This window comes from Bombina bombina, chromosome 4 (assembly GCF_027579735.1).
Source record: "Bombina bombina isolate aBomBom1 chromosome 4, aBomBom1.pri, whole genome shotgun sequence".
Classification (NCBI taxonomy): Eukaryota; Metazoa; Chordata; class Amphibia; order Anura; family Bombinatoridae; genus Bombina; species Bombina bombina.
The window spans coordinates 779,936,698-779,963,583 of record NC_069502.1 but is presented as its reverse complement, the minus strand read 5'-3'; the positions used below and the strand labels follow the sequence as shown (position 1 = coordinate 779,963,583).

Sequence of the window (26,886 nt, the reverse complement as noted above, 5' to 3'; positions counted from 1 at the left end):
CTTGCTAACAGCACAACAAGGAGCACAATGGATTTAGGTGAGAGCATCACTTGGGAGGGACATACACTCTGTAACCAAACTGTTAACATTCCCCTGAATTTATACAGTCTAGGACATCTCCAGATCATTTGGATATTATTTGCCTCTGCTGAAGAACTTTTCCTGCACATCCCTGAGGATAGGGAACTCGACTTATCAAAATGTTTAGGCGTAAACACGTGTTCTGCAGCAATTTTAGTATGGGCTTCCCTAATAACTGCAGATAGCGTAGCCTTTCTGATCTTTTGTATACTTTGTTGGACCATGGTATCTAAGATAGTATCCTACAGCATTTTAATCCAATTCTGTTTTTAGTTAGTTCTAAGATAAATTTATATATTGGAGATATTAAGTTTAAGCCGTGTTTAGCCAGAGGAATCATTATATAGATACTGTTAATAGCTGTTGGTAAGGACTGTGTTCTAAGTAGACTTTTAACACAGTGGGGCCGATTTATCACGGCCCAAATGAGGCCGTATACCAGCTGCTTTTTAACTCGTAGGCCTCCTCTGAGGTGGCGGACATCAATCCGCCCGATCAGGTTGATTGACATCCCTTGCTAGCTGCCGATTGGCCACGAATCTGCAGGCGGCCGCATTGCACAAGCAGTTCATCAGAACTGTTTGTGCAATAATAAATGCTGACAGCGTATGCTGTTGGCATTTATCTGGCGGACATGATTGCTACAGCGAATCATGTCCGCCAGACACATGATAAATCGGCCCTATTGTCTCATTTGCAGGTTAGCAAAATTATGTGAATGTGGTATGCCAAATTGCACTTGTAAATCCCTGAACGTATGTATTGATATATTATCCTCTTCTAAGAACTGAGAAACAGAGCATAATCCTAAACTTTTCCATGTTCTAAATGCCTCAGTAGTAAATCTTGCTGGAAAGTCTGGGTTCCCCTAGAGAGGGAGATATTTACTAAGTTTATTTGAAAGTCCCACTTATCTACAAATTGTGTGCCAAGCTTGCAATAGCTAACTTAATAATGAATTATTCCTGACCATAGGTTTGACCCAAAGTGACGCCACATGCGGCAGCATAGCCAACAACATAGCCTGTTCCTTCAAATCTAAATGGAAAAATTATTTCTGCCAGACAACCAGTCTTAACACGGATGTCACCTGTGCAGCACAATTATAGTATTCCAGGTTGGGGACAGCAAAGCCCCCATTAGTCACAGACCCCTTCATCCTAGAGAAGTTTATTCTATGTTTCTTGCGTGTCCAAAAAGGTTAAGCATTAGAGAATTTAAAAATCGAAGGTCTTCCTTGTGCAATACCTCCTGAAGTCATCTGAAAAAGATAGAACAGCTTAGGGAACAAAATCATCTTAATCAGTCCTGTTCTACCCAGTTGAAATTTATACCAATTAGAAGCAACTCCTTAAAAAGCAGTCAGAAATAACGATCATAACATTTACTAGAATCATCGGTGAAAGTAATCCCCAGATATTTAAAAGCGCCAGTAATAACTATATTATATGTTATATGTATAAAAAGGGAACCCCTTGGGATGCTTTGGAGAATCTACCCCAAGCAGACAAGACACACACCAGATGTATAGTTCAGTTTTGCATGTGAATTTATTTTTAAAGGTTTACTAGCAGTTATTGATGCATATCAATTATCTTACCACATGAAAACGTTTGCTGGCCATCAAGCGCTTTTTAGTAAATTTTTATAGGTTGTAGGTTGTAGGAGCTTGATGGACTTCGGTCTTTTTTCAACCTCATCTACTATGTTACTATATAATAAATATATATATATATATATATATATATATATATATATATATATATATATATATATATATATATATATATATATATATATTTCTTCTGTTATGTGTGATCAGTCCACGGGTCATCATTACTTCTGGGATATTATCTGCTCCCCTACAGGAAGTGCAAGAGGATTCACCCAGCAGAGTTGCTATATAGCTCCTCCCCTCTACGTCACCCCCAGTCATTCTCTTGCACCCAAAGACTAGATAGGAGGTGTGAGAGGACTATGGTGATTATTCTTAGTTTTTATAACTTCAATCAAAAGTTTGTTATTTTACAATAGCACCGGAGCGTGTTATTACTTCTCTGGCAGAGTTTGAAGAAGAATCTACCAGAGTTTTTTCTTATGATTTTAACCGGAGTAGTTAAGATCATATTGCTGTTTCTCGGCCATCTGAGGGAGGTAAAAGCTTCAGATCAGGGGACAGCGGGCAGTTGAATCTGCATTGAGGTATGTAGCAGTTTTTATTTTCTGAATGGAATTGATGAGAAAATCCTGCCATGCCGTTATAATGACATGTATGTATACTCTACACTTCAGTATTCTGGGGATGGTATTTCACCGGAATTACTCTGTAAAAGTACATTAAACCTTTTAATAGGTATTTAATTCATGTTAAACGTTTTTGCTGGAATGTAGAATCGTTTGCATTTCTGAGGTACTGAGTGAATAAATATTTGGGCATTATTTTTCCACTTGGCAGTTTGCTTGTTTTGATTATGACAGTTTCGTTTCTCTCTCACTGCTGTGTGTGAGGGGGAGGGGCCGTTTTTTGGCGCTCTTTGCTACGCATCAAAAATTTCCAGTCAGTTACTCTTGTATTTTCTGCATGATCCGGTTCATCTCTAACAGAACTCAGGGGTCTTCAAACTTCTTTGAAGGGAGGTAGATTCTCTCAGCAGAGCTGTGAGACTTATGTAGTGACTGTGTTTTAAAACGTTGCTCTGTGATTTTTATGTTTAAAATTTAATTAGTGTTACTTTACTAATGGGAACAAACCTTTGCTAACAAGTTGTGTTGTTTTTAAAGAGTGATGCTATAACTGTTTTTCAGTTCATTATTTCAACTGTCATTTAATCGTTTAGTGCTTCTTTGAGGCACAGTACGTTTTTGTTAAATAAGATTGTAACCAAGTTGCATGTTTATTGCTAGTGTGTTAAACATGTCTGATTCAGAGGAAGATACCTGTGTCATTTGTTCCAATGCCAAGGTGGAGCCCAATAGAAATTTATGTACTAACTGTATTGATGCTACTTTAAATAAAAGCCAATCTGTACAAATTGAACAAATTTCACCAAACAGCGAGGGGAGAGTTATGCCGTCTAACTCGCCTCACGTGTCAGTACCTGCGTCTCCCGCCCGGGAGGTGCGTGATATTATGGCGCCTAGTACATCTGGGCAGCCATTACAGATAACATTACAAGATATGGCTACTGTTATGACTGAAGTTTTGGCTAAGTTACCAGAACTAAGAGGCAAGCGTGATCACTCTGGGGTGAGAACAGAGTGCGCTGATAATTCTAAGGCCATGTCTGATACTGCGTCACAGCTTGCAGAGCATGAGGACGGAGAGCTTCATTCTGTAGGTGACGGTTCTGATCCAAGCAGATTGGATTCAGATATTTCAAATTTTAAATTTAAATTGGAAAACCTCCGTGTATTACTAGGGGAGGTCTTAGCGGCTCTTAACGATTGTAACACTGTTGCAATACCAGAGAAAATGTGTAGGTTGGATAAATACTTTGCGGTACCGGCGAGTACTGACGTTTTTCCTATACCTAAGAGATTAACTGAAATTGTTACTAAGGAGTGGGATAGACCCGGTGTGCCGTTCTCACCCCCTCCAATATTTAGAAAGATGTTTCCAATAGACGCCACCACACGGGACTTATGGCAAACGGTCCCTAAGGTGGAGGGAGCAGTTTCTACTTTAGCTAAGCGCACCACTATCCCGGTGGAGGATAGCTGTGCTTTTTCAGATCCTATGGATAAAAAATTAGAGGGTTACCTTAAGAAAATGTTTGTTCAACAAGGTTTTATATTGCAACCCCTTGCATGCATCGCGCCGATTACGGCTGCGGCAGCATTTTGGATTGAGTCTCTGGAAGAGAACCTTAGTTCCGCTACGCTGGACGACATTACGGACAGGCTTAGAGTCCTTAAACTAGCTAATTCTTTCATTTCGGAGGCCGTAGTACATTTAACCAAACTTACGGCTAAGAATTCAGGATTCGCCATTCAGGCACGTAGGGCGCTGTGGCTAAAATCCTGGTCGGCTGATGTAACTTCTAAGTCCAAATTACTTAATATACCTTTCAAGGGGCAAACTTTATTTGGGCCCGGTTTGAAAGAAATTATCGCTGACATTACAGGAGGTAAGGGCCACGCTCTACCTCAAGACAAAGCCAAAGCTAAGGCTAGACAGTCTAATTTTCGTCCCTTTCGGAATTTCAAAGCAGGTGCAGCATCAACTTCCACTGCACCAAAACAGGAAGGGGCTGTTGCTCGTTACAGACAAGGCTGGAAACCTAACCAGTCCTGGAATAAGGGCAAGCAGGCCAGAAAACCTGCTGCTGCCCCTAAGACAGCATGAACCGAGGGCCCCCGATCCGGGACCGGATCTAGTGGGGGGCAGACTCTCTCTCTTCGCCCAGGCTTGGGCAAGAGATGTCCAGGATCCCTGGGCGCTAGAGATCATATCTCAGGGATACCTTCTAGACTTCAAATTATCTCCCCCAAGAGGGAGATTTCATCTGTCAAGGTTGTCAACAAACCAAATAAAGAAAGACGCGTTTCTACGCTGTGTACAAGATCTATTATTAATGGGAGTGATCCATCCGGTTCCGCGGTCGGAACAAGGACAAGGGTTTTACTCAAACCTGTTTGTGGTTCCCAAAAAAGAGGGAACTTTCAGGCCAATCTTGGATTTAAAGATCCTAAACAAATTCCTAAGAGTTCCATCGTTCAAAATGGAAACTATTCGGACAATCTTACCCATGATCCAAAAGGGTCAGTACATGACCACAGTGGATTTAAAGGATGCTTACCTTCACATACCGATTCACAAAGATCATTACCGGTATCTAAGGTTTGCCTTCTTAGACAGGCATTACCAGTTTGTAGCCCTTCCATTCGGATTGGCTACGGCTCCAAGAATCTTCACAAAGGTTCTGGGTGCCCTTCTAGCGGTTCTGAGACCGCGAGGAATTTCGGTAGCTCCGTACCTAGACGACATTCTGATACAAGCTTCAAGCTTTCAAACTGCCAAGTCTCATACAGAGTTAGTTCTGGCATTTCTAAGGTCGCATGGATGGAAAGTGAACGAAAAGAAGAGTTCTCTCTTGCCTCTCACAAGAGTTCCATTCTTGGGGACTCTTATAGATTCTGTAGAAATGAAGATTTATCTGACAGAAGACAGATTAACAAAGCTTCTAAATACATGCCGTGTCCTTCATTCCATTCAACTCCCGTCAGTAGCTCAATGCATGGAGGTGATCGGCTTAATGGTAGCAGCAATGGACATAGTACCCTTTGCACGCCTACATCTCAGACCGCTGCAATTGTGCATGCTGAGTCAGTGGAATGGGGATTACTCAGATTTGTCCCCCACTCTGAATCTGGATCAAGAGACCAGAAACTCTCTTCTATGGTGGCTTTCTCGGCCACATCTGTCCAGGGGGATGCCGTTCAGCAGGCCGGACTGGACAATTGTAACAACAGACGCCAGCCTTCTAGGTTGGGGCGCTGTCTGGAATTCTCTGAAGGCTCAGGGACAATGGAGTCAGGAGGAAAGTCTCCTGCCAATAAACATTCTGGAATTGAGAGCAGTTCTCAATGCCCTTCTAGCTTGGCCCCAGTTAAAGACTCGGGGGTTCATCAGGTTTCAGTCGGACAACATCACGACTGTAGCTTACATCAACCATCAGGGAGGGACAAGAAGCTCCCTAGCAATGATAGAAGTATCAAAGATAATTCGCTGGGCAGAGTCTCACTCTTGCCATCTGTCAGCAATCCACATCCCGGGAGTGGAGAACTGGGAGGCGGATTTCTTGAGTCGCCAGACTCTTCATCCGGGGGAGTGGGAACTTCATCCGGAGGTCTTTGCCCAAATACTTCGACGTTGGGGCAAACCAGAGATAGATCTCATGGCGTCTCGCCAGAACGCCAAACTTCCTCGCTACGGATCCAGATCCAGGGATCCGGGAGCGGTTCTGATAGATGCTTTGACAGCACCTTGGAACTTCAGGATGGCTTATGTGTTTCCACCCTTCCCGCTGCTTCCTCGATTGATTGCCAAAATCAAACAGGAGAGAGCATCAGTGATTCTAATAGCGCCTGCATGGCCGCGCAGGACTTGGTATGCAGATCTAGTGGACATGTCATCCTGTCCGCCTTGGTCTCTACCTCTAAGACAGGACCTTCTGATTCAGGGTCCATTCAAACATCAAAGTCTAACTTCTCTGAAGCTGACTGCTTGGAAATTGAACGCTTGATTTTATCAAAACGTGGTTTTTCTGAGTCGGTTATTGATACCCTGATACAGGCTAGGAAGCCTGTTACCAGAAAGATTTACCATAAAATATGGCGTAAATACCTATACTGGTGTGAATCCAAAGATTACTCCTGGAGTAAGGTTAGGATTCCTAGGATATTGTCTTTTCTACAAGAAGGTTTAGAAAAGGGTTTATCGGCTAGCTCATTAAAGGGACAGATCTCAGCTCTGTCCATCTTGTTACACAGGCGTCTGTCAGAAAATTCAGACATCCAGGCCTTTTGTCAGGCTTTAGCTAGGATCAAGCCTGTGTTTAAAACTGTTGCTCCGCCATGGAGTTTAAACTTAGTTCTTAACGTTTTACAGGGTGTTCCGTTTGAACCCCTTCATTCCATTGATATAAAATTGTTATCTTGGAAAGTTCTATTTTTAATGGCTATTTCCTCGGCTCGAAGAGTCTCTGAGTTATCAGCCCTACATTGTGATTCTCCTTATCTGATCTTTCACTCAGACAAGGTAGTTCTGCGTACTAAACCTGGGTTCTTACCTAAGGTTGTCTCTAACAGGAATATCAATCAAGAGATTGTTGTTCCATCCTTGTGTCCAAATCCGTCTTCAAAGAAGGAACGTCTTCTACACAATCTGGATGTAGTTCGTGCCCTCAAGTTCTACTTGCAGGCAACTAAAGATTTTCGCCAAACTTCTTCCCTGTTTGTCGTTTATTCTGGACAGAGGAGAGGTCAAAAAGCTTCTGCTACCTCTCTCTCTTTTTGGCTTCGTAGCATAATACGTTTAGCCTATGAGACTGCTGGACAGCAGCCTCCTGAAAGAATTACAGCTCATTCCACTAGAGCTGTGGCTTCCACTTGGGCCTTTAAGAATGAGGCCTCTGTTGAACAGATTTGCAAGGCTGCAACTTGGTCTTCGCTTCATACTTTTTCCAAATTTTACAAATTTGACACTTTTGCTTCTTCGGAGGCTATTTTTGGGAGAAAGGTTCTTCAGGCAGTGGTTCCTTCTGTATAATGAGCCTGCCTATCCCTCCCGTCATCCGTGTACTTTTGCTTTGGTATTGGTATCCCAGAAGTAATGATGACCCGTGGACTGATCACACATAACAGAAGAAAACATAATTTATGCTTACCTGATAAATTCATTTCTTCTGTTGTGTGATCAGTCCACGGCCCGCCCTGTTTTTTAAGGCAGGTACATATTTTTAAATTATAATTCAGTCACCACTACACCCTTGGCTTCTCCTTTCTCGTTGGTCTTTGGTCGAATGACTGGAGGTGACGTAGAGGGGAGGAGCTATATAGCAACTCTGCTGGGTGAATCCTCTTGCACTTCCTGTAGGGGAGCAGATAATATCCCAGAAGTAATGATGACCCGTGGACTGATCACACAACAGAAGAAATGAATTTATCAGGTAAGCATAAATTATGTTATATATATATATATAAACACAAATCTGCAGTTCGACCCACCAACTGACACCTGCCTCGGTGCAATGATACAAGGCAATAATCACAGAAAGGATTGCTGACTAAGGGGACAAGATCCCCCAAAAAGTTTCATTAAAGTATTTGTGATTACTTATTGAAAAAAGCCTGAGAGTGCAATCCTTTCTGTGATTATATATTTCCAAAAAAAGTCTGAAGACGGGGGTGAAACCCCGAAATGTCGCGACTATGGATTAAACAAATTGCTGTTTAAAGATACGGAGAGTGCCTGCCTTTTTTATCTTTGATAGATAGATACATCCTATATTATAAAAGGCCAAGTGTGTTTGTCTGAAGCCGTCATGCGCAGTAGAGACTGCGCACGGACAAACACACCTGGCCTTCAGCTGCAGAGTAGTGCGCACTGCGGAAGCTGCCTGGCGGGGGCGTGACCGACGTCGGGCGTGCCGTGATGGGGGGGTCGCCGGCGGGTGTGGCTAGGGGCGTGGCCTCGTGGGAGGGGCGTGGCCGGCAGGAGAGACCCAGAGGAAGGAAGGAAAGAATTTAGAAAGAAAGCGAGCAGAAGAGGGGGGAAGAGCAAAAGAGGGAGAGAGAGCGCAAGAGAGTGGGAGAGAAAGAGGGGGAGAGAGAGAGCTCAAAAGAGAGGGGGGAGAGAGAGCGCTCAAAAGAGAGGGGGGAGAGAGAGAGCTCAAAAGAGAGGTGGGAGAGAGAGCTTAAAAGAGAGGTGGGAGAGAGAGCACAAAAGAGGGGGAGAGAGCGCTCACAAAAGAGGGGGAGAGAGCTCAAAAGAGAGGGGGGAGAGAGCGCGCAAAAGAGAGGGGGGAGAGAGAGCGCAAAAGAGAGGGGGGAGAGTTTAAAAGAGAGCGCAAAAGAGAAGGGGGAGACAGAGTGCAAAAGAGGGAGAGAGAGAGCGCAAAAGAGAAGGGGGAGAGAGCGCAAAAAAGAGGGGGGTGAGAGCGCAAAAGAGTGGGGGGAGAGAGAGAGCTCAAAAGAGAGGGGGGGAGAGAGAGCTCAAAAGAGAGGGGGGGAGAGAGAGTTTAAAAGAGAGGGGGGAGAGAGAGTGCACAAAAGAGGGGGAGAGAGAGTGCAAAAGAGAGGGGGAGAGAGTGCAAAAGAGGGGAAGAGAGCAAAAGAGAGGGGGAGAGAGAGCAAAAGAGAGGGGGAGAGAGAGCAAAAGAGAGGGGGAGAGAGAGCAAAAGAGAGGGGGAGAGAGAGCAAAAGAGAGGGGGAGAGAGAGCAAAAGAGAGGGGGGAGAGAGAGAGCAAAAGAGAGGGGGGAGAGAGAGAGCAAAAGAGGGGGAGAGAGCAAAATAGGGGAGAGAGAGCAAAAGAGGGCGGGAGAGAGCAGATGAGGGGGGAAGAGAGAGAGCAAAAGAGGTGGGAGAGAGAGAGCAAAAGAGGGGAAAGAGCAAAAAAGGGGAGAGAGTGCAAAAGAGGGGGGAGAGAGAGAACTCAAAAGAGGGGGGAGAGAGAGAACTCAAAAGAGGGGGGGAGAGAGAGAGAGCGCAAAAGAGGGGGGGAGAGAGAGAGAGCGCAAAAGAGAGGGGGGAGAGAGAGGGAGCAAGGGTTGGAACCGCAGTACCTAAATAATTGGCCCCTGTACACGGGCTTTAGGACTAGTATATATATATATATATATATATATATATATATATATATATATATATATATATATATATATATATATATATATATATATATATATATATAATTGGTTATGATGTAGAAGCTAAAATATTTGCTAACTCATATTTATTGATTTGAGGTAGAGTAGGTAGGTAGAAGCATGGAATAACTAGGGGCACTAAATACCACCTATGCCAACTTTTATTTGGGCTGGTTGATGAAAACAACCCTCTGTTATGAAATGTTTATAACCTTGTTTAAAGGGACACTCAGGCTTTATTAAATTTTCATGATTCAGATAGAGCATGTAATTTTAAACAACTTTCCAATTTACTTCCATTAAAAAAAATGTGCACAGTCTTTTATATTTACACTTTTTTTGAGTCACCAGCTCCTACTGAGCATGTGCAAGAACTCAGACTATACGTATATGCATTTGTGATTGGCTGATTGCTATCAAATAAACATAACTTTAAAATGTGTTAGAAAAGAATCTACTACTCATTTGAAATTCAGAGTAAATGCTATTGTATTGTCTTGTTATCTTGCATTTGTTGATTATGCAAATCTGCTGTGTTTATTGCTCCTTTAATGCAGTCCTCAAAATGTGCTGCCATATAGTACTCTGCACACATATACTTCATGCTCCTGAGCCTACCTAAAAAACAGATAATGAAGCAAATTGAAAAGTGTTGTTTTGTTTTTTTAAATTGTATATTCTCTATGAATCATGAAAGAGAAATGTTTGGGTTCATGTACCTTTAAGTATATTCTTGCAAATAAAGAAAAATAGTAGAGTCATTGTTATGTGTGTTTATTATATATTTATAAACTGCTTCCTGTTTTAATCTGCTTTTTTTCTTCTTAGGCAATGTTAAAAGCTGTTCCATCATTTCTCAGTGCTTTTCATAGACTGGTTACATCTGTAATGCATGAGGGAAGACAAAAAGGAGACAGAGGTAATTATGTGACTTTTTAAAGGTGTTGTCAGTCTCATAAACTTGTAAAGTGAACCACTGCAACAATATAGCCATTTTGTGACTGGAAAACATATGTATTTCCTTCACTAATGAGCCATCTCCATACTTCAGTGCTGATGCTGTGTTTAGCTTTTTTCATTCATGCGTTTTAAACATCAGTTTTAGTTACACAAATAAGCCTTGTTGTCTACAGCAGACCAACTACTTATAGAAAAACAAAATTTATGCTTACCTGATAAATGTATTTCTCTTGTGGTGTATCCAGTCCACGGATCATCCATTACTTGTGGGATATTCTCCTTCCCAACAGGAAGCTGCAAGAGGATCACCCACAGCAGAGCTGTCTATATAGCTCCTCCTCTCCCTGCCACTACCAGTCATTCGACCGAAGACGAGCAAGAGAAAAGAGAAACCATAGGGTGCAGTGGTGACTGTAGTTTAAAAATAAAACACACCTGCCTTAAAATGACAGGGCGGGCCGTGGATTGGATACACCACAAGAGAAATAAATTTATCAGGTAAGCATAAATTGTTTTCTCTTGTAAGGTGTATCCAGTCCACGGATCATCCATTACTTGTGGGATACCAATACCAAAGCTATAGGACACGGATGAAGGGAGGGACAAGGCAGGTGCTTAAACGGAAGGCACCACTGCCTGTAAGACCTTTCTCCAAAAATAGCCTCCGAAGAAGCAAAAGTATCAAATTTATAGAATTTTGAAAAAGTATGAAGCGAAGACCAAGTCGCCGCCTTACAAATCTGTTCAACAGAAGCCTCATTCTTAAAAGCCCATGTGGAAGCTACCGCTCTAGTAGAATGAGCTGTAATCCTTTCAGGAGGCTGCTGGCCAGCAGTCTCATAAGATAAGCGTATTATACTCCTTAGCCAAAAAGAAAGAGAAGTTGCCGAAGCCTTTTGGCCTCTCCTCTGTCCAGAGTAGACAACAAACCATGCAGATGTTTGACGAAGGATTAGGACACAGTGACGGTACAACAATCTCCTGATTGATATTTTTATTAGATACCACCTTAGGTAGAAAACCAGGTTTGGTACGTAACACTACCTTATCGGAATGAAAAATGAGATAAGGAGAATCACATTGTAAAGCAGATAACTCTGAAACTCTTCGAGCCGAGGAGATAGCTACTAAAAACAAAACTTTCCAAGATAAGATCTTAATATCTATGGAATGCAAAGGTTCAAATGGAACCCCTTGAAGAACCTTAAGAACTAAATTTAAACTCCAAGGCGGAGCAACGGGTTTAAACACAGGCTTAATTCTGACTAAAGCCTGACAAAACGCCTGCACGTCTGGAACCTCAGCCAGACGTTTGTGCAAAAGAATAGACAGAGCAGAAATCTGTCCCTTTAAGGAACTTGCTGACAAACCCTTCTCCAATCCATCTTGGAGAAAAGATAATATCCTAGGAATCCTGACCTTACTCCATGAGTAAACCTTGGATTCACACCAATGATTTACCATATCTTATGATAGATTTTCCTGGTGACAGGCTTTCGCGCCTGTATTAAAGTATCAATGACCGACTCGGAGAAACCACGCTTTGATAAAATCAAGCGTTCAATCTCCAAGCAGTCAGCTGCAGAGAAATTAGATTTGGATGGTTGAAAGGACCCTGAAGTAGAAGGTCCTGCTTCAAAGGCAGAGTCCATGGTGGAAAGGATGACACTGATGCTCTCTCCTGCTTGACCTTGGCAATCAGACGAGGGAGCAGAGGAAACGGTGGAAACACATTAGCCAGGTTGAAGGACCAAGGCGCTGCTAGAGCATCTATCAGCGCTGCCTTGGGATCCCTGGACCTGGATCCGTAACAAGGAAGCTTGGCGTTCTGGCGAGACGCCATGAGATCCAGTTCTGGTTTGCCCCAACGTTGAATCAACTGTGCAAACCCCTCCGGATGGAGCTCCCACTCCCCCGGATGAAAAGTCTGTCGACTTAGAAAATCCGCCTCCCAGTTCTCTACTCCTGGGATATGGATAGCTGATAGGTGGCAAGAGTGAATCTCTGCCCAACGAATTATCTTTGAAACCTCCAACATCGCTAGGGAACTCCTTGTTCCCCCTTGATGGTTGATTGTAAGCTACAGTCGTTGATGTTGTCTGACTGAAATCTGATGAACCTCACTGCCGCTAGCTGAGGCCAAGCCTGAAGAGGATTGAATATCGTTCTTAGTTCCAGAATGTTTATCGGAAGGAGAGCCTCCTCCTGAGTCCATGACCCCTGAGCCTTCAGAGAGTTCCAGACTGCCCCCCAGCCCAGAAGGCTGGCACCTGTTGTTACTATTGTCCAATCTGGCCTGCGGAAGGTCATACCTTTGGACAGATGGACTCGAGATAGCCACCAGAGAAGAGAATCCCTGGTCTCTTGATCCAGATTTAGTAGAGGGGACAAATCTGTGTAATCCCCATTCCACTAACTGAGCATGCAGAGTTGCAGCGGTCTGAGATGTAGGTGGGCAAACGGCACTATGTCCATTGCCGCTACCATTAAGCCGATTACTTCCATACACTGAGCCACCGAAGGGCGAGAAGTAGATTAAAGAACATGGCAGGAATTTAGAAGTTTTGACAGCCTGGCCTCTGTCAGGTAAATCCTCATTTCTACAGAATCTATCAGAGTTCCCAGGAAGGAAACTCTTGTGAGAGGGGATAGAGAACTCTTCTTTTCATTCACTTTCCACCCATGAGACCTCAGGAATGCCAGAACAATGTCCGTATGGGACTTGGCAATTTGGAAATTCGACGCCTGTATCAGAATGTCGTCTACGTAAGGGGCTACTGCTATGCCCCGCGGCCTTAGGACCGCCAGAAGTGACCCCAGAACCTTCGTAAAGATTCTTGGTGCTGTAGCTAACCCAAAGGGAAGAGCCACAAACTGGTAATGCCTGTCTAGAAAGGCTAACCTGAGAAACCGATGATGATCTTTGTGTATCGGAATGTGAAGATAAGCATCCTTTAAGTCCACGGTAGTCATGTATTGACCCTCCTGGATCATAGGTAGGATGGTTCGAATAGTCTCCATCTTGAAAGATGGGACCCTGAGAAATTTGTTTAGGATCTTGAGATCTAAGATTGGTCTGAAGGTTCCCTCTTTCTTGGGAACCACAAATAGATTTTAATAGAATCCTTGCCCCTGTTCCTCCTTTGGAACTGGGTGGATCACTCCCATAACTAGGAGGTCTTGAACACAATGTAAGAATGCCTCTCTCTTTATCTGGTCTACAGATAATTGTGAAAGGTGAAATCTTCCTTTTGGGGAAGAAGCTTTGAAGTCCAGAAGATATCCCTGGGACACAATTTCCAACGCCCAGGGATCCTGGACATCTCTTGCCCAAGCCTGGGCGAAGAGAGAAAGTCTGCCCCCTACTAGACCCGTTACCGGATCGGGGGCCAATCTTTCATGCTGTCTTAGAGGCAGCAGCAGGCTTCTTGGCCTGTTTACCTTTGTTCCAAGCCTGGTTAGGTCTCCAGACCGGTTTGGACTGGGCAAAATTTCCCTCTTGTTTTGTATTAGAGGAAGATGATGCTGCGCTCGTCTTAAAGTTTCGAAAGGCACGAAAATTAGTTTGGTCCTTAATTTGTTAGACTTATCCTGAGGAAGGGCATGACCTTTTCCTCCAGTAATATCAGAAATGATCTCCTTCAGTCCGGGCCCGAATAGGGTCTGCCCCTTGAAGGGAATATTGAGAAGCTTAGACTTTGAAGTAACGTCAGCTGACCAGGGTTTAAGCCATAGCGCCCTACGCGCCTGAATAGCAAAACCTGAGTTCTTAGCTGTTAGTTTAGTTAAATGAACAACAGCGTCAGAAACAAATGAATTGGCTAGCTTAAGCACTTTAAGCTTGTCAAGTATATCATCCAATGGAGTTTCTACCTGTAAGGCCTCTTCCAGAGACTCAAACCAGAAGGCCGCAGCAGCAGTGACCGGGGCAATGCATGCAAGAGGCTGGAGAATAAAACCTTGTTGAATAAACATTTTCTTAAGGTAACCCTCTAACTTTTTATCCATTGGATCTAGGAAAGCACAACTGTCCTCGACGGGTATAGTTGTACGCTTAGCTAGGGTAGAAACTGCTCCCTCCACCTTAGGGACCGTTTGCCATAGGGACCGTTTGCCATAAGTCCCGTGTAGCGGCATCTATTGGAAACATTTTCTTAAAAATAGGAGGGGGAGAGAACGGTACACCTGGTCTATCCCATTCCTTAGTAATAATTTCTGAAAACCTTTTAGGTATTGGAAAAACATCAGTGTAAACAGGCACTGCATAGTATTTATCCAAGCTACACAATTTCTCTGGCACTATAATGGTGTCAGTCATCCAGAGTAGCTAAAACCTCCCTGAGCAACACGCGGAGGTGTTCAAGCTTAAATTTAAATGTTGACATATCAGAATCAGGTTGAAGCATCTTCCCTGAGTCAGAAAAATCACCCACAGAAAGAAGCTCTCCTGCCTCAGCTTCTGCATATTGTGAGGGGATATCAGACATAGCTACTAAAGCGTCAGAGAGCTCTGTATTTTTTCTAGACCCAGAGCTGTCTCGCTTTCCTTGTAACCCTGGTAGTTTGGACAATACCGCTGTAAGGGTATGATCCATAACTGCCGCCATGTCTTGTAAAGTAAACGCCATGGGCGCGCTAGATGTACTTGGCGCATCTTGAGCGGGAGTCAAAGGTTCTGACACGTGGGGCAAGTTAGTCGGCATAACTTCCCCCTTGTCAGTTTCCTCTGGTGATAAATCTTTTAAAGACAGAATATGATCTTTATAACTTAAAGTAAAATCAGTACATTTGGTACACATTCTAAGAGGGGGTTCCACAATGGCTTCTAAACATAATGAACAAGGAGTTTCCTATATGTCAGACATGTTTAAACAGACTAGCAATGAGACCAGCAAGCTTGGAAAACACTTTGATAAATGTAAACAAGCAAAAAATAAAAACGGTACTGTGCCTTTAAGAGAAACAAATTTTGTCAGAAATTGAAAAACAGTGATAAAAAGCATATAAACGTTTTTCAACAGTCACAACAAACTGCCACAGCTCTGCTGTGGCCCTTCCTGCCCATATAATGACTTTGAAAGGCACAAAAACCCTTTAGAGAGGTCCTAAGTGTTCAGGGGACTCCTTCAGGGAAACTGGATGTCTCAAGCTGCAAAATCTAATGCGCATTTAGGCGCGAAAATAGGCCCCTCCCAACCTGTATTCACAGTGATAGGGCCTAACAAAACTATCCGTAGGCAAAATCTAGCCAGCCATGTGGAAATAACTGGGCCCCAATAAAGTTTTATTACCAATATGTATAAAAAAAAACGTTTAAACACTTCCAGCAAACGTTTTATTTTTCAGTAATGTGAGAAAGTAATAAAAATATTACCTTTTACAGCAAGCATGATACTAGTTGTTATTAAATCACTGTAATCGGGCTTACCTTAAATAAATCCGGTATTAACAGCATTTTCTAGCATATTCATTTCTCTAGAAAAATTTAAACTGCACATACCTCATAGCAGGAGACCCTGCACGCCATTCCCCCAGCTGAAGTTACCTCTCTCTTCAGTTATGTGTGAGAACAGCAATGGATCTTAGTTACAACCTGCTAAGATCATCAAAGACCACAGGCAGACTCTTCCTCTACTTTCTGCCTGAGGCTAAAATAGTACAACTCCGGTACCATTTGAAAATAACAAACGTTTGATTGAAGATAAACTAAATAAAAACACCACATCTCTCTAGCTACTTCCTTTCTTGTCGAGAGCTGCAAGAGAATGACAGGTAGTGGCAGTTAGAGGAGGAGCTATATAGACAGCTCTGATCCGTGGACTGGATACATCTTACAAGAGAAATACATTTAGTTTGCATAAATACCCAACAATGGCAAAAAGGCTCAGTACAGAGGGGAACAAGTTAAATGTGTGTGATTTTATTAGTCTACATGTAAACAGCATGGGAATCATTATTTTCTAAATAGTTATGGTTCCAAAACATTCAGCATCTATGTACAAAATACCAAAATGTAAGAGCTAAAATGTTTTGTTTGGTCCTTTTTTTTTTTTTTTTTATACATGTATGCAAAATAATAAGTCTATTATGCTAGTATGCAGAGCAACAACTGGCATACAGGTATTTTAAAGTGATTTAAAAAAAAAAACAAAAAAAAAGGGGGCGGAGCCAACTTCCAACATGGACGGCTGCTAAAGCACGGAGCTCCGGCCATAAGTAAATTAAGGAGAGTGGCTATCACTGAATAAGCGCATAAAAGACACTTTAACTACCTCCTAACTGCTTTTAGATAGCCCCAGCACCTATTGGTATCTTTGAAGAGACGAGTGCCATTTTCATAGCGGCAAGTTTTGGCTTCATAGGAATTCAGCCACGAGGCCTTTTATATGCCATGACCATGGAAGGAACCTACATCACTTTACAATCCCTTCTCAGAGACTTAGAGGATAAGATGGACTATTACTTCACAGACCTCACCACAGCTTGTAGAGGCACGAGCAGTGAATGCTCTGTCTGGCCTAAAGAATATGCTATAACTCAGTACGGCGAGGAAGAACAAAACAAGCCAGGCCCAGGGGGGCCTATTTCAGACCTTCCTGCCCCGAAGATGGCAATGACCGAGTTTAGAGAGGGTCAACCTATGCGTATGAGGGAACAACACCTAAAGCTAATGGAGTGTCCAAACGCGGAGACTCTGATCTCTAGACCTGAAAGCACAGTTTCCGGTGATACCAGCCTGAGCCCCGATGAGTTCTCAGCTCCCATATACTCGGGGAGTTTTACATTAGTATGCTGTGAGGTTGGCGGTAGCATGCTGTGCCACAGTTCACTAAATACCCTGATCGCACCTAAAACTGTAGGCAGTAAAGAGCTTGGAGTTAATACTACAAGATACACAAGGTCAATAAGCCACAGAATAACGGAGAGGTCGGATGCTAAATTGGGAGACACAGTGGTCCTGTATGTTGATGTTCAGCCTTCTTTGAAACCCCCGCTTCTGCATGTAACCAATATATCTCAGGCCCCCGATCACTCACCTAGAATCTGCTTTGTGGGAGGTGCGGCCGACTCTCTGCGACAAGATTGGAAGTCTCTAACCCTCTCAAACTGCAGAGCTAGCGCTAGGGAGATGCATCTTCGGGTGCGCCCCTGTAATACCATCTACACCCGATTTCCAGTTTACAAGAATCCAGGGATACTCGCTACCTATCTTGTTTGGCTTCCCTTTGCATATTCCCAAGCCCTGCAGGTGTCTCAGCTTGGTCCCGCTACCCTCCAGTTTGCAAGAGGTATTGGATGAGGACTGCATGTTGTTAACGAGTTAGGGCACTGACTTTGGATTCCACTGATTGGCACCCTACACTAACAGTTATATTGGAACTTCGTTTATTGACTCTTATTGTTACTATCACTTGATATGTCTTTATGTGCATTATTTCAAAGTTCTTTATTGTGATTAAAAATGCAAATTAATAGCAAGTTTTAGCCCTTGGCAGGTCTGGATGAAAGTGAGGTGTTAATAAGAACTCAGTAAAGTTTAGAGATTAGAGTTTTAGCGTTAGTTTTATAAAAGCCCTTCTGCTTGTCATCACCATACGATATATACATTTGTAATTCCTTTTCCCATTATTTATATCAGTAATATTTCCTTTCCTTAATTGAGTAATTTTGGTAGAACGCCTAGACTAGAACTTTATCTATACTGTATTGAATGGTGTTCCCCACAAGATTTTTAGGTCTCTCAGAAAGTTAATACTGGCTAACAGACTGATTTCATGCTGCAAAAGACCTAAGACTTACTTTCCAGCTTTGAATGCAAGTTTTGCTCTGGTAACCCTATTGTTTCTAGATAGACTCGGACAGTCCCTCCTTATTTATTTCTTTACTTCCATGTTAGGTTGGTTTAAAATTTATTGCCTATACAGTATCTGGCAAAATGGGTCACCTATGCTGTTGATGTACAGTTTATCATACTGCATGTAACTCCACTTATAATGTTAATTAAGCTCCATCCGCAGCTTTACAGTCCCCTATAATTCACACAAATATATCACACCTTTTAGGTTCTTTGTTTATCATGCACATGCATTTGATATTGTATGCTTGATAACAGGGGTCACCCATATGAACCTTTCACATTTTCAGACATAGAACACATACTATTAGGTTTATATCAGCAGAAATGCGCCTTTGTAATTTTAGACTATATTTCCTTTAGTGGACAGTTAATTTATTTTATTTTCATTACTACGACACTTATAGCTCACAAATTGCTAAATATAGTAGGGGCTAGATCCAGATAGGCTCTATCTGACTCATATATATTTTGTCTTTTTTAATTTAACTACGTCTCTTGATAGACTTTCTTCAATATGCTAGTTTAACTGCATATGATCTTGGGTCTGTCTTAAATAACCCTTTAGTTTACAAGGTAATGTTATACCTATGTCTCAGCTGATATACAAAACATCTAACTACTAGTGGGAAATTAGCTTACTTCCTATGTTTTACTTATTATCTTATTACTATGGTTGTGGTATATTCTTGTGTGTGTGTAAGATCTTTTATTGTACAGGCCAAGGAGTAATATTGAATTTTAAACTCATGGCAGGTTAAGCGTTTTTCCATCCCATTGTTCTCCATGGTCTAGAAACCTGACGATAGCCTAGTAGGCAAACTAGAAAGATATTTTTACTAGCATATACGTGTGTATCACAAGTGATTATGCCTGTTAATACTTAGTAGCATGTTGCTGGTATACCCCTCATTATCTATTGTACTTGCTTTCTCACACTTAACCCAGTGTATCCGATGGTTAACCCTATAGCAAAACGGCGAACTAATATTGGCGCAAGATCAGCAGGTTAATTGACCACAGCTTATTGGCTTATCATTATTAATAATAGATGCATAGGTAGCCGTTACTATATTATTGTGATTATACAAAAGTTAACTTTTGAACCCCTAACAGGGCCAAGGGGGACTCATCTCTTCTGAGTGGGGATAACCCTTCAATATAAACGTTACACATTAGGGTAATTATTTTTGCAAACTGAAACTTACTGCATTCCACTCTCATATTATATCCGTATTTTGTATCTCTCAGGCCCCTATAGGTTTGTATAAGTCTAAAGATGACCATTTGTCTTAGTGAGGATCCTTCCCAGTTTCCTTTCCTATTCATAAAGTACTAATGTGACACGAGTCATCTTAAGAGAGGTTGTTTTACAAGGAACCCCAGCATACTGTTTAGCTTAGCTGTATTGTATTACATGTTTATTAATATATATGTATGACTATCTTTCTGATCTTACCCTAGACACTCTGAGAGTGGGACCTGACTAGTATTCTTAGCAGAACCAATGTTTACAAGAGTTTAATGTATTTTAAATATGGTTTCATGAGTTTTATTTCTCATATGATACTTATTGCTTATTTTTCGGTAAGCTCATATAGCAGCCCCTCACTGCCTTTAGCTCATCTAATGTCGCTATATAGGAGGTTTCCCCTAGATTACCTTAGCCTACCGGAAAACAAGAAATATACTTTGAGTAATCCTAATTCACACTATATAGGCTCCGCCCCCCCCCTTTTCCCCCTTATCTCTAGAGCGGCTTTTTGCCCGCTGACTTTACCTTCCCCCCTTATATATATTCAGAAGGTCCAGGAGTGACCTTCCTAGAGACTACCATTTATGTTTCATTTTCTTAACTATATGACCAACGGGTGGTCAGCTTAGTAGTCGCCTCAACAAGCTATTACTATTATAAAATGGAGGATACACAAACTCAGGTCACCTAGTGTAGCAATTACTATTTCAGTTTAACTTGTTCATTTGTTTTATTGCTTTATGGATCTAATTTGTAACTCATGTGACTGTTATTATAAGTTGTAATGTCTGCAAATCCTCAATAAAAATAAATATTTAAAAAAAAAAAAAAAAGAAAAGTAAATGTTGGAATATATAGTATAAAGCAGATATATATACATTTGGATTCAGACGAATGCAAACAAATACTATATTTGCTGCGTTCTGCATTTGAAAATGAAAAACCACCAACCTATTTAACAAATAAACAAATGCATCTAACAAAGATATTAAAATATTTCATAATTACAGTTACAATATTTTAATAATATTGTGTGTAACCTCTGATTCTGGCTGAGTCACAGTCTATGGGATTGTGTGTAACCTCTGATTCTTGGCACAATGCTGAATGTGTTAACTCACTTGTATTTTCTTTACAGTCTCCAATAAAGACAATTAAAAACATTTTAAAAAAATGCTTTGTGTTGCTATGGGCAGAGAGAGAATTAAAATTTTAAACAACTTTACACTTTACTTCTATTATCAAATTAGCTTTATTCTCTTGGTGTCCTTTGTTGAAGTATCAGTAATCCACTACTGGGAGCTAGCTGAACAGATCAGAGTAGCTAATGACAAGAGGCCTATAAGTGCACCCAACAATCAGCAGCATTGTTGCTCCTAAACTTACCTAGGTATGTTTTTCAACAACCGATACCATGGCAATGAAGTAAATCGGAAAGTTACATGTTCTATCTGAATCATGTTTAATTTTGACTTTACTGTCCCTTATAAGTTTGTTTGTTTGTTTGTTTTTATTGAAAAATATTTGGCATTACAACATATGAAACAATTCTGTATAGCAATGCAGATGATGGAATACAAATCAAACTGACATTTGTGGTAAAGATCTTGCAATTCCAGATAGAACATAAAATGTTTGTTGTCCTTTAGTATGGGTAAAGTTTATATTTGTTGTGCGAATTATCTCGCTTATAGGCTTTGCATAGGACTTAACATTTGCTGTAAGAATATGGAACATAGACAGAGAGGATAAAATAATTTGACAAAGATATGTTGCAAAGTATTAACATATTGATTTACATATAGATCAGAAAGGGGACCAGTGACCCAATGTGTATTGATAATATAGCAGCTTTCTATTTATAGTTTAGGGAGGGGAAAATGGTAGGGCAGCGGCTGTGCAGGACAGTGTAAAGTAATTACATGGGGTTTTATGCTGTTTTACGTGTTTTTAGCAGCGTATCATCTCATGAGTACCAATTTTGCCCGTCCTGTAGAAATGGTATATCGTCCCTTATAAGGTTAATAGCAGACAAACAGATTTTCATTAAAGGGATATACTGTAAAATTGTTTATCTTTGCCCCCTTGGTAATACCAGTGAGACCCCCTCTCCAGAGGGGCATGGACAGAATTATCGACTCCCCTCATTTACCATAAAAGCTTGTAGTAGGACACCACTCCTTCCTCCTCCTAGTTCTGTCTAGCCTGCTAGGTGGACTGGGCTAGGAGTCCCTCTCCGTTTCTACCTTCTGGGCTGCAAGATTTTTTCCCTTTGTGTATATGGCTTACTTATATGCATATTTGAGCTGATGATCCTTCCAGCTGTCTGGCGCCATGGTTTCTGTGATCACGGTCACTGATATGGTGATAGGCGGTGGGAATACCGTTCTTTACGGTTTCCTTGTGGGGGGCCACCATGTTACTGTGACATCATTGGTAAGGAACGTCGCAGGGGCCGGGTCTGAGAGCTGTTATGATCACGCGTGAGCGAATCATTCAAAGCCTTGGCACAGCCTTTAACAGAGAGCATTTCTCCTTCTTTCCCATGAAAGTACCAATGCTTCCTTTCAGTTTTGTGAACTGGCATTGTTGAATCTACATTCCGGTGAGTGCTTTAGTACTCTTTTTTTGGCACACAAATAATTTATAAAGAAAAAGTGGATACATTTGTTTTTAAACTTCTGGGGATCAATATATTTCGTTATGTGTTCAGCATTACATGGAGGATGAGAATGATCAGTCTCAGCTCCAGCCTCAAGCCGTTACAGCCCAGGAGGAATCAGGGGCACCTATAAGGTATAATTTGTTTTCATACTATTTGTATTATATTTGTACATACTATTTATTTATGGCTGGCTATGCTTTTTTCTTAGTGATACAGCACAGCCTATGCCCACCTGTTCCCTTTGTGCTAATCCTTGCTGGCAAGACAAGAAACTTTGTAAAGTGTGTATTGGGCAGATTTATGGTGAAGCTTTTCTGAATCCCCTGAGGGTTCTGTGCATAATTTGATTGTGCCTCTGATGGTGAAGATTTAGAATCTGACCTTCCTATGGTGTTTGACACTGCAAATATTTCTGAGTTTATTAACCCTTTGAGTGCTAACGACGGCTCTGAGCCGTCGTAAATTTTCCCAGTCAGGTGCTGACGACGGCTCAGAGCCGTCGCTAGCACTCACCCACCTTGAGGGCAATCTGGGGGGCTCCCATCGACTCCCACCCTGGTGATCAGGCCTGTATAGTGACAGGCATCGCCTGTGCTTCAGGTTTTGTGCGGTGATATCACGTGCAATGACGTGATGATGTCACTGCGCAACTTTATTGAAAAATTACAATGGACTATATAGGGAAATGGGGGCATGCTGCTTAGAAGCCTGTATCTCAGGCATCTAAGCAGCTACAAACCCCCAAGACCCACCGTTGGAAAGGAAAAGTAATCACCTAACCTTTCCAACCTTATAAGTCTTGGGGATCTGGGGGGAAAAAAAGTAAAAAATATATATATATTAAAACCCCCCTCAAATTCAGCTTAGCACCTAGGTGGGAAATTGCTTAGCACTCAAAGGGTTAAAGGGATTAAGAGTTCCCTGGGCATTGAAGATGAACAGTCTTTGGGACCATCTGGTTGGTTTATTTATTTATAAAATATTTTACCAGGAAGGATACATTGAGATGTCTCTCATTTTCAAGTATGTCCTGGAAGAAACCAGCTTTGTTTAATACAGATTCAACCCTAGATCAGTCCTTTCCTGTTTCTGATAACCTGAAATCTATATATTTGAATGTATTTTCAAAGCCAGATAAACAGTCTGCTGTTCCTGATAAAATATATAAGAATTTTCCATTAGAAAAGAATTTGCATACCCAATTTGTTTCCCCTCCTAAAATTGATAATCCAATCGCTAGACTCTCAAAAAATATGATTTTTCCTTTGGATGATGCAGGATCATTTAAAGATGCCATGGATAAAAAAAATGGAGCAAAATTTATAGAGACTTTATCTTCAACAAGGGGCCTTATTTCATCCTCTGCTTGCTCTTTTTTCTACCCTTAAAGCTACTAAGTTGTCTCATGCTTTGCAAGGAAATGTAGCATTTTTTTCTTTCAGATTTAAAAATGCTTACTTCCTTCTGCTTATCGGCCTCTGCCAATATTTTGGAACTTAATGCTAAATCCATGGCTACTTCAAATCTTGTAAGAAGGGCCCTATGGCTACGACATTGGGAGGCAGACCCAGGTTCCAAGATGAATTTGAGTTTTCTCTTTGAAGGGGATATGTTGTTTGGCAAGCAATTAGAAGCACTGATATCTAAAAGAACAGGAGGTAAGAGTCCTTTTCTCTTGCAAGGTGTATCCAGTCCACGGATTCATCCTTTACTTGTGGGATATTCTCATTCCCTACAGGAAGTGGCAAAGAGAGCACACAGCAAAGCTGTCCATATAGCTCCCCCTCTAGCTCCACCCCCCAGTCATTCTCTTTGCCGGCTCTAAGCACTAGGGTCTCTCTACGGGAGGGTAAAGTGAATGTGGTGTTAGAATTGTAGTTTTTATTATCTTCAATCAAAAGTTTGTTATTTTAAATGGTACCGGTTTGTACTATTTACTCTCTAGCAGAAAAGTGATGAAGATTTCTGCTGAGAGAAAAATGATTTTAGCATGTTGTATCTAAAATCCACTGCTGTTCCCACACAGGACTGAGGAGTACCAGAAAACTTCAGTTGGGGGGAACAGTCTGCAGGGTAATCTGCAATGAGGTATGTTCAGTCATTTATTTCTAGACAAGACTGAGATAATGCTAGAAGAGACTGACAATATCCCCATGAGGGGAGGGTAAGCTATGTTCACAGACTTATTAAGGAATTGAATGCTTACATAACAGGGCTAATTATGCTGGTTGACACTGATTCAGGGCAATCGATTGTTTTTTCAAGGAAAATATCGTTTGTAGACACTTTGAAAGTCCTTTTGGGGTTCTTTCTGGGGTTATTACCCACATGGCTGGTTTTTAGTCACTTAGGAGTGATTTACTAGGCCTCACAACTCCGGAGTAGAGTGGGAGGGGCCTAATTTCGCGCCTTAGATGTGCACTTAGAATTGCAGAGAAGTTCATGCTGCTTCACATAGAGGGTCCTGCTGCTGTTTGAGGGCCTTATAGAAGCTATATTCCCCCAAATCTGATCCCTAAGGGCAGGTAGTGCCACAGCAAGGCTGTGGCAAGGTGCTGTACTATTTTTAACTGGGTGTTGGCTTTAGGCTGCTCCAGTTTGGGCATTAAGGGGTTAATCGTTTTGAAACTTGTGGTGCAATCTTATTAAGGCTTTAGGTACATACTGTGAAATTTTCAGGAAAATTGCTGCATTTTTCACTGTTTTGTAAAATTGTGTGCTTTTTGTCTCTTAAAGGCACAGTAACTTTTTTTTTTTCAAATTGTGTTTTTTATTTGATTAAAGTGATTTCCAAGCCTGCTTGTATATATTACTAGTCTATTAAACATGTCTGACACTAAGGAAAATCCTTGTTCAATGTGTTTAGAAGCCATGGTGGCACCCCCTCTCAGAATGTGTCCCACTTGTACTGATATGTCTATACACTTTAAAGAACATATTGTTGCACTTAAAAATGTGGCCCAAGATGATTCTCAGACTGAAGGTAACGAGGGTAGCCCGTCTGCCTCTCCCCAAGTGTCACAACCAGTTACGCCCGCGCAAGCGACGCCTAGTACCTCTAGTGCGTCTAACCCTTTTACATTACAAGACTTGGCGGCAGTCATGGATAATTCTCTTACAGCCTTCTTATCTAATCTGCCTGTGTTACCCGCAAAGCGTGATAGCTCAGTTTTAAGAACAGATTATGAGCATTCTGACGCTTTGGTAGCCGTATCCGATATACCCTCACAATGCTCTGAAGTGGGAGCGAGGGATTTGATGTCTGAGGGAGAAGTCTCTGATTCAGGAAGGGTTCCTCCTCAGACAGATTCAGATACATTGGCTTTTAAATTTAAACTAGAACACCTCCGCGTTTTGCTTAGGGAGGTATTAGCTACTCTGGATGACTGCGACCCTTTGGTGATCCCAGAGAAATTGTGTAAAATGGACAAGTATCTAGAGGTCCCTGTTTACACGGATACGTTTCTGGTCCCTAAGAGGATTGCGGATATCATTACTAGGGAGTGGGATAGACCAGGTGTTCCCTTTGCTCCCCCTCCTGTTTTTAAGAAAATGTTCCCCATACCTGACCCTGTGCGGGACTCGTGGCAGACGGTCCCTAAGGTGGAGGGGGCTATTTCTCTTGTAAGGTGTATCCAGTCCACGGATCATCCATTACTTGTGGGATATTCTCCTTTCCAACAGGAAGCTGCAAGAGGATCACCCACAGCAGAGCTGTCTATATAGCTCCTCCCCTAACTGCCACTACCAGTCATTCTCTTGCAGCTCTCGACAAGATAGGAAGTAGCTAGAGAGATGTGGTGAATTTATGTAGTTTATCTTCAATCAAAAGTTTATTATTTTCAAATGGTACCGGAGTTGTACTGTTTTAGCCTCAGGCAGAAAGTTGAAGAAGAGTCTGCCTGTGGTTTTTGATGATGTTAGAAGGTTGTAACTAAGATCCATTGCTGTTCTCACACATAACTGAAGAGATGAGGTAACTGTGTACAGGGTCTCCTGCTATGAGGTATGTGCAGTTTAAATTTTTCTAGAGAAATGAATATGCTAGAAAATGCTGTTAATACCGGATTTATTTAAGGTAAGCCTGATTACAGTGATTTAATAACGACTAGTATCATGCTTGCTGTAAAAGGTAATATTCTTATTACTTTCTCACATTACTGAAAATAAGATAACGTTTGCTGGAAGTGTTTAAACGTTTTTTTCTACATATTGGTAATAAAACTTTTTTGGGCGGTCACTGCTGCTGCGGCCTTCTGGTTTGAGTCTCTGGAAGAGGCCTTACAGGTAGAAACTCCATTGGATGATATACTTGACAAGCTTAAAGCGCTTAAGCTAGCCAATTCATTTGTTTCTGACGCCGTTGTTCATTTAACTAAACTAACGGCTAAGAACTCAGGTTTTGCTATGCAGGTGCGTAGGACGCTATGGCTTAAATCCTGGTCAGCTGACGTTACTTCAAAGTCTAAGCTTCTCAACATTCCCTTCAAGGGGCAGACCCTATTCGGGCCTGGACTTAAGGAGATCATTTCTGATATTACTGGAGGAAAAGGTCATGCCCTTCCTCAGGATAGGTCTAATAAATTAAGGACCAAACAAACTAATTTTCGTGCCTTTCGAAACTTTAAGACGAGCACGGCATCAACTCCCTCTAATGCAAAACAAGAGGGAAATTTTGCCCAGTCCAAGCCGGTCTGGAGA

At 41.8% G+C, this 26,886-nt stretch overlaps 1 protein-coding gene across 1 annotated transcript in view; it reads left to right on the top strand.

Moving 5' to 3' along the window:
- The window catches only part of URB2 (URB2 ribosome biogenesis homolog), a gene marked incomplete in the record, with an annotated part of 152,480 nt that overhangs the window by 82,638 nt on the left and 42,956 nt on the right, over positions 1-26,886 (top strand). The window contains 1 exon segment of the mRNA XM_053711147.1: positions 10,279-10,369. Within this exon segment, the coding sequence (XP_053567122.1) occupies positions 10,279-10,369 (91 nt within the window).